A 15702-nucleotide genomic window follows, 5' to 3' on the forward strand; every position below is an offset into this window, starting at 1 on the left:
CCAGCAGCAGAAGGAACTATAGCATCTAAGGCTTCTATGTGCAGTGTTTCATGGGGTCACAGCCCAGCCTGGGACTGCAGGTGTGTTCTGAGTCTAGGGTCAAGCTCAGCCTATGGTGGGGTGAGAGTGCCCGGGGTCAGAGTCAGCCCAGGGCCTGGTTGGAACTTGGACTCTAGCTGAGCTGGGCCTTTGCTACACCCTCTAACCCCTTCCTTTGCTCAGCAGCTGCACACTGACCAAGGCTCTGGTTTGTTGTTGAATCAGACACATGGCATTCCTCCCAGATTCAAGGCAGAACTGATGCCTGGAAAGGGCACACTGGTGTCACAGGGCAGTGGCTGTCCCATGTGCCAACGAGCTCACCTGTAGGCAGCCCAGAGTTCCCGGGCATGCTGCTTCACCTCCTCCTGGGCCAGCTCCTGAAGGTGCTTGTTGGCCCCGACACCCGCGTAGGTAGCCTGGAAGGTTAGCATCAGTGTCCGGAGCAGCTTTCCCAGAGGGTGCAGTGAGTTGCTCAGAGCCTGGGCCAGTACGTAGGCAACGGAGAGAGACTAAGTGCCGGGGTCTGAAGCACAGCATGCCCACACCAGCCTCCCAACACTTCTCCTATCTCATAGACGGGAACACTGAGGCCCTCCGAGGACAAGGGACCCACAGGCCTGTCCCCTTCAGTCAGCACCCTGCTATGAAAAATCGGAGCCCTTCCCCACCAGAGGCAGTGAGAATGTCACCCCCTTGGCCACCCTGGCAGGGTTCTCACCTTCCTGAGGTACAGCTGCAGGGCCTTGGGTTCCCGGTGCTGTAGCAGCTCCTCCAGGATGTCTTCCATACTGCCCACACTGTCCTCAGGGTGGGTCCTGGGCACCACACACAGCGTCCCTCACCCACACCTGCGCCCAACTCCCTCCCCCCAGGAAGCCCTCCCCAGCCCACCCTGATCTGTGCATGTGCACGCAGCTCGGCCTCACCTCTCGCAGCACAGGTAATCCTGAGACCTGCGCAGCTCCCTGGAGCTCTGCACGTCGAAGCCCAGCAGGGCCTCCTGCAGGTCCCTGGGGCAGCCAGCACACACAAAGTCCTGGAAAGGCCTGTAGACTCCCTGCCAGCGGCTTTCCACAGGGAAGGCACCCACGCCCAGCTGCCTGTGATGGGGATGGAGGGTGGGTGATGGGGCAGGGAGAGATGGAGCTGAGGTAGGCAAGACTGTGCCCAGGCCCTTGGAGGGGTGGGGGTACCAGCCTGGCGCAGGATCAAGCCCCAGGAAGGGTAGATGGATTGAACCATGCAGAGGGGGCTGACCTCCACAGCTCCAGGAGGAAGAGCAGCAGAGAAAGGGACAGAGACAATCTACCCTGCGACCAGAAGAGAGACAGAAGCATATGGAATCCTGGAAAGATGGAGACAGAAAGGTGGGCAGATCTGAAGGCCAAGCCAGAGAGTGGGTCTTGGCCCAAGAGAGACCAGTGCCCAAAGTCTGGGATTCTCCTCCAAGACATCCCTCTCTGCCCTCCCTTACAGCCAGTTCCTTCCTGGAACCATTGATCCCACCTTGGCCAACAGGCTGGGGCCTGGCTGCATGTGTCTAATGGAGCCCTGCACTCCAGTGTCATGCTTGTAGGCTACACCCAGCCCACACCTACGCCCGGGCTGGGGCCTGCCCCTAGGGATTGCTGTCTACTCCCAGCTCTTGCTGTCAGGGAGAAGCATCACGCAGGGACAGCAGGCCAAGTAGTCAACTGTACTCCCTCCCTACATCTGAAATGCTGCCTGGGACCACTTCCGATTAGAACTGCCACCCACACAGATTCCTTCCTCTGTGCAATACTAAGTCTTCCTCAATAGACGCAACAACAGCAACCGTTTTCCAAGAAGGAACTCTGTCCCTACGGGAAAGGAAGTCTATCCTCCTCTCAAATACTCCTTGATAATGACTGTGATTCCACTTAGCAAGTTCCTTCTTTACCTTGGCTGCCAGGAAACTCAGAGCCAGGCTTAATGATCAGTTGTAAATGCTGTAGGGCATGTCTGCCTATCCCTTTCTTTTAAGGTTAACACATGCTCTTATTTTCTGTATTTTTTTTCCTGTATGTTTGGTTTGTAAACCGTGTTGTATTCTTTCGAGACAAAAAAAAAAAAAAAAAAAAAAGCAGGACCTAAGCAAAGCCTACAAGTAATATTTTTCCTACAGTTTTGTGGTGTACAGCATTATATCCACACAGCCCCTGATTCCAAGAGTCTCTGACTGGAGTTGTACACCCTGCGCTCTCTGGACTCTCTAGAGTGCTAAGAGGGGGGTGCAAAAAGGCCCCTCTGATGAGACGTGAGTCCTTGGGGTACAAACACAGACATATCCCCAGATAGGCCCAGAGCCAGAGAGGCCAGGCACTCACCTCTTGCAGGTGCTGCTCGGGTCTGGTGGGAGGGCAGCTGTGTCCAGCACACCCTGTGTGTGCAGTCCTCTCCCTGCCCCACTGCCAAACGAGCCCTCCAAGGTGAAGCCATTGGGGAAGGTGACCTTGCCCTGGGAGTCAGGAAAAGGAGCAGGAATGTCTGTCTGCCCAGTTACCCTTCCAGTCAATCGTGACAGGCCACATGCCTGTCCATCAGTGTCAGAGAGGCTAAAGACTGATGAGTGGGCTTCCCGTCATCCATTCAAGCTGCCCCACACTGAGGGGTTCATAATGCTCTATGCCTGCCAGAGCCCTCACACCAACAGCTGTGCCCACGTCTCAGGGGCTCACTCGCCTCTGAGGTAGGAAGAGGAGAGGGATGGAGAAGGGACTCACAGGCAAGAGTGGGGAGACCACCACTGAGGGGCTGGGGTGGGAGTAAGCCCAGGGACAGGCAACGCCTGAGGAGGGAGGTGTCTCACCGCATGGGGCTGTGCCATTCATAGCAACCTGATCTCCACCCCTTTGCTCCAGTCATTATGAAACCAAAACAACCCCTACATTTCCAAAGGCCCCAGCGGGGACACACTGCCTTCTCCTGGGTCAGCTCAGGGAGGCACACAATGAAGGCCAGTACCTCCAGGGACAGTTGCTCCAGTCACTGGTGCTGGTGGAGGGCATGTATTCTGAACTAGGAGGGTACAGGGGGACACAGCCAGGAGACCACCGGTACCCTCTGGATAGCAGGCAAGGCCACTGGTCCCCTCTTACCTCACTCCAGAATCAATCGCAACTCTGTGGCAGGGTGCAGTCACTGTGCTCACCCCTTGGCTCTAAGGGAGGTGTGACAGGCCTTCCCCTGCCTGCTCCCCCATCTGCCTGTACCCCCAGCCCTGAGTCCGAGTGGGGAGATTACAGACCCCAGCCAAGGCCTCGGCAGGGTGTGGAGCGGGGCCTCGGTGGTCCTCACCTTCCCCATGAGGGTCAGGTCCCTGGTGAAGGTGCCCTCATACAGGGAGTCATCTTCAGAGAGGAGGATGCCTGGACCCTTGGGGAGAGGAAGCCAGGGAGGGTAGAAACGGTGGGTGAGGAAGGGCCAGGAAACTCAGGGTGGAGACAGATGGCAAAAGAAGGGAGGTGTGCCCTGACACACGGGGAGAGGGGCCCTGAGCCTCATCATGCCCCACAGGACTGTACCTAATTAGGACTCTAGCCTTTGGCCTGCTGAGCACCAGCCCCATGGACCCCATCCATGGATTTCCCCAAATGACACCCTCTACCCTGGTTCCTCACCCCAGTGGCTTCTTCAGGAAGCCCTTGGGAGCTCAAGAAATGTGGGGCTTTCTCTGAAACATTCCTGCTTCCCTGCTTGTCACTAGCCCTGGGAATGGCAGAGCTGACCAGGCTCCCTTGCCCCATGGGCTGCTAGGAAGCTCAGAGCCGAAAGGGATACAATTAGTGTTCAGCTTATTTCCAAATCTATTTTGCGTACTTATTCTTCCCTTTTCTTCCTCTTTCCTCGAAGGCCTCCTTCAATCCTTTCGAGAATGAATTAGAGCATAAACAAACCAACAGACCGTAATAAGAAGAGCAGCCATCAGCCAGAGCCCCACATTCCCCAAGCACCTGGAAGGGATTGGGTGAGGCAAACGTGGGAGTCCCAGGCTCAGCGGTGAGGCTCAGCAGACCAGGGTGGGAGTGTCAGCTCTGCCACTCAGTGAAGGTGACACGGAGCAGGTCCTCTGATCCCTCTGAGCCTCTCATTTGTCATTCACTAGGGACACACCGGGGATAATAATGACATCAACCTGTAGGGCTCTTGGGAGGATCCCACAGGATCAGGGTGGGAGCTTAGCCCAGAGCCAGGTGTCAAGTTAGGACTCTATGAATGTCAGCTAATGCATCATCACAAGTAAGCACTCGATTCTTGCTAGTTCGTTGAATCTATGGTAAGTATTCTTAACCCGAGTTGCTGATGGGGAAACCAAGGTCAGGTAGAGCAGGGACTGGCCAGGGCCAGGGGAGGTGGGTGGTAGAGCTGGCTTCCTGCCCAGGTTCTGGCTCCCTCCAGCACCCAGGAACACAGACCCCTTTCCCATCCCTCCCTGAAAAGCCTCAGCTCAGCCTCAGGGCCCCCAGTGGGATTGGGGTGCAAAGAGAGGGGTAGCCCAGGACACACTCTGCTCACCACCGTCTTGTCCGCCTGGAAGGTGCCCTGGTAGCAGACACCTGCCTGGGTGACCACGACCCCCGGGCCGTGGCGCTGACCAGCCTGCCACATGCCGATGTAGCGCTCGCCTCTGCAGGGAGAGGAATGTGGCCAGAGGTGGATCAGACTCATTCCCATGCACCTCCTGGGCACTCTGCTGGCACGGGGCGGCAGGGAGTGCAGATAAGGGGCAGTGACATCACCTGAATCCACTCAACAGACACAAGGCCAGAGGGGTCAGGACCCCCAAGAGGAACAGAGGGTAGAGGAGGGAGGCAGGCAGCCTGGGAAGGGCATCTGGGAGGCTTCTCTGTGGAGGCGGCAGGAAGGACAGGTGGAATAGGAGTGTATGCAAAGCCATGGAAGTAGGAGCATGTGATGGATACGTGGGGACTTCCGTGGTCCAGAAAGGCTGGAGGGGTGCATAGGAGGTGCAGCTGGGGTGAGGTTAGAGAAGCAGGCGAGGCCATGATTGCCAGGCCAAGGATCCAGGGCTTTATCACACAGCCCAGAGAGCTAGCAAGGGCTGCAGTTTTTAGATGTGACAGAGCAGGGGGTCTGTCTCTCCAACACCACGAGGAGGGGTGAGGGTCGGGGGTGACCCTGCAGTCAGCATGACCAGGATTCCCTCAGCCTGAGCCTCCATGGCAACCGAGGGACTGGAGGGGAAGTGAGGGGCTTAAGAGAGACACAGCGGAGGACAGACGGGAGCCTGTGTCCTGCAACAATCTGGTCTATGAGGGCCCTGTCCATCCCTCCACCCTGGGAGTGGGGGCTGCAGGGCCCTCACCTGTCACCATCCTCCTCGATGCCATAGCCGCTCCTCTGGCCCCTCTCCCAGTGGCCTGTGTACCTGAAGGGCTGGGGGGCCTGTGGACCACTCTCAAGGACCCCAAATCCGTGCCGCAGGCCTTCCTGGAAGTAGCCTTTGTACACCTCATCGGTGCTGTACCTGGGGAGGGCCATCAACAGTGAACTCTGCCTCATGGAGCTCGGCCCAGAGGATGGGCCCATCCCACGAGCCCCCAACCAGGGTCACTTACTCACAGATGCCGTAGCCACACATGCTGCCTTCTCGCCAGTGGCACTTGTAACAGTCGAACCTGTCCTCAGAGGCCTGGGGCAGCAGGCGGATGCCGAAGCTGACAGCATGGTTGTGGGGATGGGGATCAGCCCTGACCTGAGACGCCCATCACACCTACTCCATGCCACCCAGGAGTATCCCGGCCCCCAAGGAGCCTTCTGGACAATAGGGAGACTCTCAGAGGCCCTCAGTCTTCCTGTTCTTCAAAGGGCCCCTCTCAGGACCCCTCCCTTCAGCCTGTCCCCGGGCACCATACAACACCTTTTGGCCTGTACCACTCCCTCCATGACCTCGAGCTCAGACGGGCCCCCTATTCAGGCCCTCGGTTCCCCTTCTGTACAATGAGGCAGGCTGGACCAGATTGTCTCTAAGTTCCTGCTTGAGGTTTGGGAATTCAGGATGGGGCCGGGCTGGCGACCACAGCAGGGGAGGAAAGCACTCCCCACCCACCACAAGCCTCCCAGCAGCAGCCCCAGCCAGCCTTACCCATGCTCCAGGCCCTGGCAGAAATTCCCCACGTGATTCCGCCCATCCGGCCATTTCAGGGTTCCCCTGGAACACAGTGGAGGTTCACGAGCCACAGGCCCACCCATCCCTCAGCAACCTCAGCCACCTACTTTCTCAGACACCCTCCCTTTCTCTTTCCTTGGACTGGGCTCTCTGCACCAACCCAGCCTTCTTGTCTGAGCTCCAAACATCCCCTGCAGAAAGCCCCTTTAGCCCTTTTCTACTCCTGGCCCAACTGTACCAGCAGCCTCATGGGGCACACTCACCACATCCCATAGGGAAAGCCCTGGAGACATCTAGGTTCCCTTTTTCCCTTGACCAACAGGAAGCTCAGAGCTAAGCATCAAGCTCAAGTTTAATGCTAGTCAGTGGGGTTTCTACCACCCTTCTCCTCACTTCTGTGTTTTTTCTGTCCCTCTGTTCATAAGTCTTCTCGAGCCCTTTCTGAAAGGAGGCAGGGTATTAGAACTAGCAGAGGTGCTTGAGAGTGTGGCCTTGTGAGTCCCTTCCCCTCTCTGGGTCTGTTTTCCCAAATGCGGCATGGGGTGGGGCCACATGCTCTGTAAAGGCTTGCCTGTCTATGGGGTCACACAGACCTGTGATTGAGGCCGAGTCACCCCATCATTTGCCCTGAGACCTTGGGCAGGTCATGCCCATCATTGGGCCTCAGTGTCTGTACCTATGAAATGGGTAAAAGCACTCCATACAGAGCGTCTTTATGAGAACCGATGGCAATAGAATGTGTGCAAGCCACTTCACCACCACCAGACATCCGGTATGGATGTGAGAATTATTCTCCCACCCTCCTAAGAATGGAATGGCACCTGCAGGCTCTAAGGCCAGGGCATGGTTGCTGCCCCTTGTCCTCTAGTGTCACCATCAAGACTATTTGGCACAGACCGTCTCTGGGCCAGGTCCAGTCCGAGAGGACTTAAAAGGCAGTCTGAGAATTGACTGTCCACAGAGAGTAACTGCTCCTGGTGCATGTCCTGAGACAGGTTTGTGTGCTGCTCTCTGCCCCCACCCCCACAGAGCCCCACCTTGCCACCCAGAGCTCCAGCCACTCACTTGCCGTGGGGCCGGGCCCTGCACCACTCGCCCTCATAGGTGGCCTGGCAGAGCCGGCCCTCTGCGCGGAAGGTGTATTCTGCGCAGCGGCAGGCGGGAGGCTGGGAGGGCTCCAGGCCAGCCCCCAGCACAGGGAAGTCCTTCTTCCCACGCAGGACCTGGCGAACAGCCTGGGTCACCTTCCACTGCCAGACTGCCTGGTGGGAGGGGGAACACGGGGAAGGGATCACTGCTGCTGGAGGCTTTCCCTCCAAGAAGCCTTCTGGGGTAGCTCCAGGTACCACCCCTCCACCCTCCACCCCCACTCCATTTTGTCACCTGGGGGGCCCTTCAACTGCTCCCTGCTGCCCTCTGGGGCCCCCACCCAGCCTGAGATCCTCCTCTGCAGTTGCAGGGCCTGCCCAGAGGACAAACAAGACCTCAGGGCAGGGATCAACACAGGACCCAATTCTGTCTTTAGAAAGAAAAATACCCTGTTCTTTTTGGCATTCTAATGCCTGACCCCAATTTCCTCTGACCAGGTCCCCAGAGGCCTGCCAGACACTCGCTGGCACTCCTGTGGGGTCCTGCAGGGGTGCATACTTCTGCCCTCTTCCTACCTTGTCCCCTGACCCCACTCCTGCAGCAGCTCACCCACACTCACCTGGCCCTGGGAGTCCTTGGCACAAAAGGAGAACTCTTCTTCAGGCGTGAGGAGGTGAAACGTGCACCTAGACAGATGGAGGTGACGAGTAGGCCCCAGCTCTGTCCAGAAGGATGGAGGGGCCCAAGCCAGAGTACCAGGGTGTGGGCAGGTGTCATGGGGGTAAAGGGAAGGTCTGGGGTGTCAGCCGAGGGGGTCGCTCACCCGTCCTGCCCAGGATCCACCCACACCAGCTTCAGATCAAAGGTGTGGACATTGTGGCCCTGGAAGAGGACGGACACAGGCGTCATCCGGAGCCCAGGACAGATGCTTACCTACCCTCTGGCCCAGGCTTGCCCCAAGCTCAACCCTGCATGGCCACCGAGGCTATTCTGCCCAGCACGTCCAGCACTGAGTCCCTCTCCTCCCTGGCTTGCTCCCCACCTCAGGGACAGCTGCTCCATGTCCCTTCCACCCCAGGGCTTGGCCAGTAACTCAGAACCAGCCTCTAGCCCCCTGTGGCCTAGAGTGGTCTGGAAATGAAGCTGGGAACTGGTCAACCCCTGCTGGAAACCTCTCTATGGCTCCTACTACCTGGGGGTTGAGACACTGCTGAGCCTAACACTTGAGACCTCACAGACCACCACGCCGTCACGGCCACTCCGCAATCACACCTTCACGAGCTTGCCCCGACCTCTCCTCACTGTGAACCTTTGCTCCTGCTGTTCCTTCTACCCACAATGCCATCCTGATCTGAGAGCCAGAACAAAAGCCCCTTCCTATGGGAAGATTTTGTGTAGCAACTTCCTGCCCGGCCCAGTCAGGCCAGTCACTGCTCCATACCAGGACAGGGAGGAGGTGGGAGGCCCAGGCCTGAGGGGTGAGGAGGAGCTTGCCAGCCGCAGGCCATGGACAAGAGATGGCCCACCAGACACAACAGCATGTTCAAAGGTCCAGCGTGGGAGAGAGCTAGCACAGGGAAGGGGCAGTAGCTCATCAGTGTACTGGAGCGGAGTGTGAAGTTGAGAGTGGAGGGTAATTCAAACTAAATCAGAACCAACCCCAAAATCAGGCTTCAGGGGACACAGGTCTAAGCTGGGCAGCAGCTTCCCGCCGGGCCCCTGCCACCTGTCTGCAAGGGGGCTCCAGGCCAACCTTCTAAGGGGCAGAGAAGGCAGTGCTGTGGACCTCACCAGGACAACATGATTTTGGGGGGATGAGCCAGAGTTGGTGACTGGCCATGTAACAATCCCCAGCCCCAGGCCTGGCTCCCTCCTGACTTCCACAATGCTGAAAGCCCAGGCACTGCTCCTGTGGGGTACTTTTCTCTAGAAGCCTTCTCATCCAGCCCTCCTTAGTCACCCCTCAGTCACCCATGACTTCCTGTCTGGGGTTCCTCTCTCATTTGAGTACAATGGGAACTAAGAGTTGTCTGGTGTCTACTGTGGAACAAATTCACTAATAATGACCCCACATTCCAGATGGGAAAACGAAGGTGAAGACATGTAACCAAGGACACCAGCTGGGAAGGGCTGAAGCCGGGACAAACCTTGGACCGAATTTCCATTCAGCCCATGCTCCTCTGGGGACAGCTCCAGCGGACCGCCCCTCCCCAACACAATGCCTTTCTGTCCCTGACTATCCCTCCAAGCCCACGTTCTCAGTCCCAGTAGCGTGCCCCTCTCCTGCTCCTTTCCCAACCAGACCCCAGAACCCTACTGTGGCCCTAAGACCTCGGGTCAGCCCCACCCCCACCTGCAGCAGGACGAGGGCATCATCAAAGAGCAGCACACGCTCAGCCCGCAGCGGTGCGACCGTCACGGGTACGTCCTGGCTGTCCTGAAGGAGTCTGTGAGCAGGGGTGCAGAGCACATCCTGGTGGGGCAAAGAGGACAGTACAAGGCTTAGGCACCTCTTCCTGCAAATTGGCAGCCACTCTGCCACCTCCCCCTGTACCCCAGGCACCCCCGACAGACCTCCTCCAGGAGACTTGGAGTGATGGACAGAAATGCACTGATGATACATTCCTGGCTCTCTTGAAGCTTCAGTGTCCCCTCCCACATCTCTGTGCCATGGCCCCAGCCATTCCCCTATCAGTCCTCTCCCAGTACTCAGCCACCCCTGCCTCCCTTCTGCAATTCTCATTCCTCCACCCAGTCTCCTAATTCTCCACACCAGGTCCAAGCCTCGGGGCCCAGGGGACTCTCCTCCCTGCAGCGGCAATTCATGCCGTGGTGGGCAGCGACGCAAGGGTGTGATCGGTGACATCCCCAGGCGAGAGGCAATCTGCTGATTGCCTCTTCCCTAGGCCAGGTCAGGATCTGGCCCAGGACATGCTCAGCATACAGATAAGAATGGCTGGACAGAGGGACTTTACAGCCTCCTGCTTCAGCCATCACTCCCCCTTCCATATGGGGAAACTGAGACCTGGAGAATACAGCAAGCAGCTCAAGGTCCCCAACAGCTCCACGCCCAAAAAGGACCCCCCTCCCTAACTGCCCCTCAGGCCCCCAACTCACCCTCGGCCGGCCTCTCAGGGTGTGCCAGAGAGCCTGTGTAGCTGCAGCCTGGTCCAACGCCTGCTTCATGAAGGACTGCAGGTTCCCAAAGAGGGTGACTGCGTTCACCACCAGCTCCTGGGTTGGGTGATGCTGAAGGGGGACAGGGCAGCCAGTGAGCCGGGAGCTTATTGGAATCTTCCCTAGCCCAGTCCTGGTCCCGGCTGGTCGAGAGGCCTGAATCTAGGCCAGACTTTGCCCTTTTCTCCCTGACAGCTCCCCTTCTGCTGGTGGGGCAGTGGGTAGAATATGAAGGTGCTGCCCCAGCTCGGCCCTGGGCCCATGTGTCCTCATTCCCAAGTATGATTCTACCCCTGCTCTCTGGGTCTCTGCTGGCTCTACCAGGGCAGGGCCACGTGCCTCAGACACCGCAAGGAAGGGCAGTGCTGTCATCCACTAAGATTCTCTCGGGCAGAACCATGCCTTCGGACCCCCTCCTCAGGGCTGGACCATGTCCCCCATGTCCCCTGGAAACCCCAGGACAGGACTGTAACTCCCTCAACTCTCTCCCATCCCCCGGCATGGCTGAGTCCTTCTTGTACTAGGGTTCCTGAGTACAGGCTGAGTCCCCTGAGTCTGGGCTCTATCCCTCCCTTCCCTCGGCTTCCCCACATGCTGCTGCCCTTGGTACCCACCTCCCCAATGGTGTCCCCGAGGCTCAGCAGGAGGAGCACGTACTGTTGCACGTGATGAGTGAGTGGCTGGTGGAGGGCCTGGCCCGGCGATGCGCCCACCGAGCCCTCTGAGCTCACACCTGACAACAGCTGCCGCAGCGCCTTCCGCTGGCCCCGCCAGTACTCGCTGTGTGTAGAGAGGGCCACACACCACCTTCACCCCTTCCTCCATTCCTGCACCCACACCGCCACCTCCCTGCCCCAGCTAATTCCCCCAGACCCCAAGACCAGCCCCAGGCTCAAAACCTCTACCCTGTCAGATCAACACAGTACCCCCAACACAGTACCCCCTCAGCATCACCCAACCACCAGCTCCTGGGTGGGGTGATGCTGAAGGGGGACAGGGCAGCCAGGGAGCGGGGAGCTTATCGGAATCTTCCCTAGCCCAGTCCTGGTCCCGGCTGGTCGAGAGGCCTGAATCTAGGCCAGACTTTGCCCTTTTCTCCCTGACAGCTCCCCTTCTGCTGGTGGGGCAGTGGGTAGAATATGAAGGTGCTGCCCCAGCTCGGCCCTGGGCCCATGTGTCCTCATTCCCAAGATATGATTCTACCCCTGCTCTCTGGGTCCCTCACAGCTTTAGGAGCAATATCTCAGAGTGTGAAGGGATTGCTGATCACAACCATCCACCCTGAAGGAATGCCCCTCCTTCCCTGCCCCAAGGCCAGCCCAGCTGGAGTGGGTCTGGATTCTGTTCCTGGCCTCACTGGGCCTTCCCTCTTTCTCTTCCAGTGTGGATCAGTGCAGACTTGTAGAGCCAGAAGTCCTCCAGGATGAGTCGTGGGCTGTGACACCCACTGCTCTGGGGAGGGGGCTCCCCTGACCCCACCCTCACTCAGGCACTCCCGCCCCATCAGGGGCCACTGCACCAGCCCTGTGCTCACCTTCTCCTCTTTGCTGCCTTCTGGAAGGCCTGCACCACCATGCAGCTTGTGTAGGATTCGATGTACCTGCAGGCAGCACAGGGGACACCCTGCAAACCCAGTCCTCAGCCCCAGACCTAAGCCCCTGGTCCCTGGATCCCCAGATCCCACCCACTAATCAGTTGCAGCCCTGAGGGCCCAGACAGTGACCTGGCTCTGGGCATTGGAGACCTCGACTCCTGGGCCAACAAGACAATTCTAAGATACAGTCTCTCTTCCCTAGGAGGTCCCAAGCCTCAGGTCTGGAGTGTCTGAGCCTGCTGTCAGGTGAACACCCAAGCCCAGGTGAGGCTGACCCCAGATGAGCACCAACAACGGACTGAGCCCAAACCTTCGCCTGAACCCTGATCCATGTGAGCCCCACCCCCAGGTGAACCTTAATGCCAGGTGGCACTCTGACACCAGGGCTGAGCCCCAGCCCCACCTCCAGTGGTCTTACTCTATGTGGGCCTGCAGTACACGGTCAGCACCTCGCAGCAGCAGCAGGGACTCCAGACTGGTGGAGTCCGGGTGGCGCAGCCTCTCCTGCAGTGAGTGCAGACTTTCCTCCGTCACCTCCCAGAGTTGCTGGGAGCTCTTGTGCAGCTGTTGCAAGAGCCGCAGGCACTCTCTGCCCCAGGGATCCGAGGGCTCTGGGGCTGGGGCAGGAGCACAGGCACACTGTGAGTGGAGGACGTGGGCTCTGTCTCCCAGGGAACATGCAGAAGCCCCGGGTGTTCACATGAGGGCCACCAGCACCTGCCAGCCCTGGAGCTGTGGCAGGGTCTGCATCCCTGGGATCTACAGGACAGAATTGGTGAACCCTAGAGCTGAGCAGGGGAAGGGCAGGCTGGAGCAGTGGGCAGCATCCTTGAGGAGGAAATAGGGGTGCACACCCACCTCCTCAATCAACAGGGACAACCCTGACCTGACAGCCTCAGGGAACTAAGTACACACACGAATTCCCCCCTGGCTCTGGGCTTCCTCATCCTGGACTCCTCAGATCCAGAATGTGGAGTCCACAGGGTCACACAGTCCTCTGCCATTTCACAGATGCACAGAGGCACCTGACCAAGGCCTCACAAGTGAGACCTAAGCTGGAAGTAAAACCTAGGCATCCTGTGTTCCAGTCAGTCTTGTTCCCCTCCCGGCACCACCAGGTGCCCTAGGTGGGAGCAAGATGAAAATTCAAGCAAACGGCAGTCTCTAGTCTTTTACCCTGGGAGACGAGGAATTCCATCTCTTTGCACAGCCTGGTCTGGGCTACAGGTAGGTTCATGGCCTGGCCCCTCAGGGTTCCTTTAAGAAAGGAGCAGTCTGACCTGGTGCAGTGGTTCATGCCTATAATCCCAGCACTTTGAAAGGCTGAAGCGGGCGGATCACTTGAGGTCAGGAGTTCGAGACCAACCTGGCCAACATGGTAAAACCCCCGTCTCTACTGAAAATATGAAAATTAGCCAGGCATGGTGGCAGGCATCTGTAATCCCAGCTACTCAGAAGGCTGAGGCACAAGAATCGCTTGAACATGGGAGGCGGAGGTTGCAGTGAGCCGAGATCGCACCACCTCCATCAGAAGATGCTGATACCAGGTGTCACCACTCCTATTTGAGGTTGAGAAAGCTGTGGCTCAGTGAGTCCAACAAGGTAGGACTCCTGTCCCTGGGATCATTCCTCAGTGCCCTTCCCTCCCCACTAGAGAGCCTAGACTCACCAGCTGGGAGCAGGGGCTGGAGGACATAGCTGTTGACACGGGCGAGGGTGGCTGAGAAGACCTCCTCCAGCCTCAGCAGGGCTGCCTCCTCAGGGTTGCACATGGCCGGGTGCCAGACTCAGGGCCTCCTATGTAGGGCACAGGTTACAGCTAGATAGCACGGGCAGGAGCAAGGCCAGTGCCCATCCTCTCAGGCAGGGTGCCCAGAAGCAAGATCCATGATCACCCATATCAGAACTCAGCAGTGAGCCCATATCACCTCAAAGGGGAGTTCCTGGACTGGCCACTGACCCCTGCCTTGCTCCCTGCCTGGGCCCAGCGGAGGGGTCCTTGAAGGAGAGAGAGAGCTCAGAGCCGCCAAGGGAAGCAACCCTTTTTTCCCCAAAGGGTAGATGTTCTTTAAGCCCAGTTTGGCCTGCTCCTTCCTCCGCTCAAATACCCACCATGGATCCCAAGTGCCCAGGGTAGTGTTAGTGGTGCCCTGGTCTTGGCCCCTTTCCATCAAGTCTCCCCTCAGGGATTCTGCAGTCTCTATAAACAGGGCCATGCTGTCAGAGGAGCTCAGCCTTGTCCTCTAGCCCATGGTTCAGGACTCCTTGTCACCCAACAGGGCCGTGTACGCAAGGAGAGTTTTGGAGGTATGGGGGAGTCTGGAGGCCTCCTGCTAGAGCCACGAAGGATGGCCAAGAAATGAAAAGGAAGGGAGGACCCAGCAAGCAAGTAGGGGAACCCTGAGAGTAAAGCTCATAGGTGTGAGGGCCCAGCCTCTGAGGGCGGCCCACCAAGCAGCACCCCGAAGGACCACAGCTTCGCTGTGCCTCAGTCGCCCATGGACAGCCATAGAAGACTTTAGAGCAAGGTAATGATGGGATCCAAAGTAACATTTGGGGGAATAAACATATGACAGTTGCAGAGGAGATGGTGCCAGGCAGTGAGAGAGAGTTCAATGTGCATGGGAGCCTGGACCCTCCATGGTCCCCCAACCAGACAGAGGGATCACTGATCACAGCCATCCACCCTGAGGGGTGCCTGCTGGATGGATGGGGGCCCTCGGGGTGGGCAGGTGGGCTTGAGCCTTGGGATTTTCTGCCCTGGAGTGAGAGAGACCTTCCAATTAGGCAGGAATCACCTGGGAATGTGGTGTCCTGCCTAAAGGGAGGGGCAAAGAGAGGCCTGGGCTCAAACCCACCCCCACAGCCAGGCTACAGCCTCTACTCCAACAAAGCCCTCCCCCACCAGACCCTGGTACCCTCACTTGGCAAAGTTCATCTGCCCAAACGACCTGATCAGGTATCTGGGGCAGAGAGTTACAGGGTCTTTTAGCCCAAGACCCGCAGACTGTCTCTCTCCTTGTCTCTGACATGCTGGGCTTTGGAGTTAGCCAACCTGTGTGGGGCAGGGGACATAATCAGGGCAGTCAGTGATGGGCAGGTGACACAGGCAGACCTAAAAGGGTGAATGGGAAGGGGTCTCAGCCCTCCCTTCGCCAGCCCGCCCCGAGAGTGTCACGGGGGCATCCCAGGCCCCTGGCAGAGCCTACAACTCCCAGTGAATTGGCTCTGGAATGGAGTGGGGCGGGTCCCTCAGAGCTCTGGCCAAGGGCCCAGGCCAGGCATTCCTGCCCCACCTTTCCTGCTACTGCTGCTTCGGAGGGTGAGGCTGCAGAGGGAGAGGCAGGAAGGGGAAGCCACCAGACACCCAGCTGCAACTTCTGTGCTGCAGCTTCTTCTCCCTCTGTGGGCCCCTGAGGCAGACCCAGGCCCCCAGGACACAGGGGGCTCCAGGTCAGTTCAGGCAGACCATGAAAGCCCAGCCAAGGGAATAGGGGTGCAGCCAGGCCCACCTAACTCTCACCCATGTCTCCCGAAACTGCTGGAATGGAAAGGCCCTTTGGGGATGACCTTTCCACTCTTAGCTGGCAGTCAGCTGGGGTCTAAGCTAAGAGGTGAGGATAGCCAAGGCTGGTTGGGGAGGTGGAAG

The 15702-nt window shown here is 58.3% G+C and overlaps 1 protein-coding gene across 11 annotated transcripts in view; it reads right to left on the reverse strand.

The window, feature by feature from the left end:
- Positions 1-15702, reverse strand: part of ALS2CL (ALS2 C-terminal like) — a 32572-nt gene that overhangs the window by 14470 nt on the left and 2400 nt on the right. For 6 of the 11 annotated variants that reach the window (XR_004435754.1, XR_004435757.1, XR_004435763.1 and 3 more), the window contains exons 2-19: positions 13723-13850; positions 12472-12670; positions 11994-12059; positions 11074-11239; positions 10400-10531; positions 9636-9755; positions 8106-8164; positions 7902-7968; positions 7259-7455; positions 6170-6235; positions 5647-5741; positions 5390-5551; positions 4579-4690; positions 2391-2521; positions 1300-1387; positions 969-1142; positions 761-857; positions 364-521 (exon numbers count right to left, since the gene is read on the reverse strand). Coding sequence is in view for 7 of the 11 variants with exons in the window: in XM_033205004.1 (XP_033060895.1) it covers positions 364-521; positions 761-857; positions 969-1142; positions 1300-1387; positions 2391-2521; positions 4579-4690; positions 5390-5551; positions 5647-5741; positions 6170-6235; positions 7259-7455; positions 7902-7968; positions 8106-8164; positions 9636-9755; positions 10400-10531; positions 11074-11239; positions 11994-12059; positions 12472-12670; positions 13723-13825 (2192 nt within the window). In the remaining 4 variants the exon portion in view is untranslated. Of the gene's footprint in view, positions 1-363; positions 522-760; positions 858-968; positions 1143-1299; positions 1388-2390; positions 2522-3360; positions 3439-4578; positions 4691-5389; positions 5552-5642; positions 5742-6169; positions 6236-7258; positions 7456-7901; positions 7969-8105; positions 8165-9635; positions 9756-10399; positions 10532-11073; positions 11240-11993; positions 12060-12471; positions 12671-13722; positions 13851-15702 lie in introns of those variants that run through there. The other 5 variants (XM_033205016.1, XM_033205028.1, XM_033205038.1 and 2 more) reach the window with 5 other exon arrangements.

This window comes from Trachypithecus francoisi, unplaced genomic scaffold, assembly GCF_009764315.1.
Source record: "Trachypithecus francoisi isolate TF-2019V2 unplaced genomic scaffold, Tfra_2.0 Lachesis_group0, whole genome shotgun sequence".
Lineage (NCBI taxonomy): Eukaryota > Metazoa > Chordata > Mammalia > Primates > Cercopithecidae > Trachypithecus > Trachypithecus francoisi.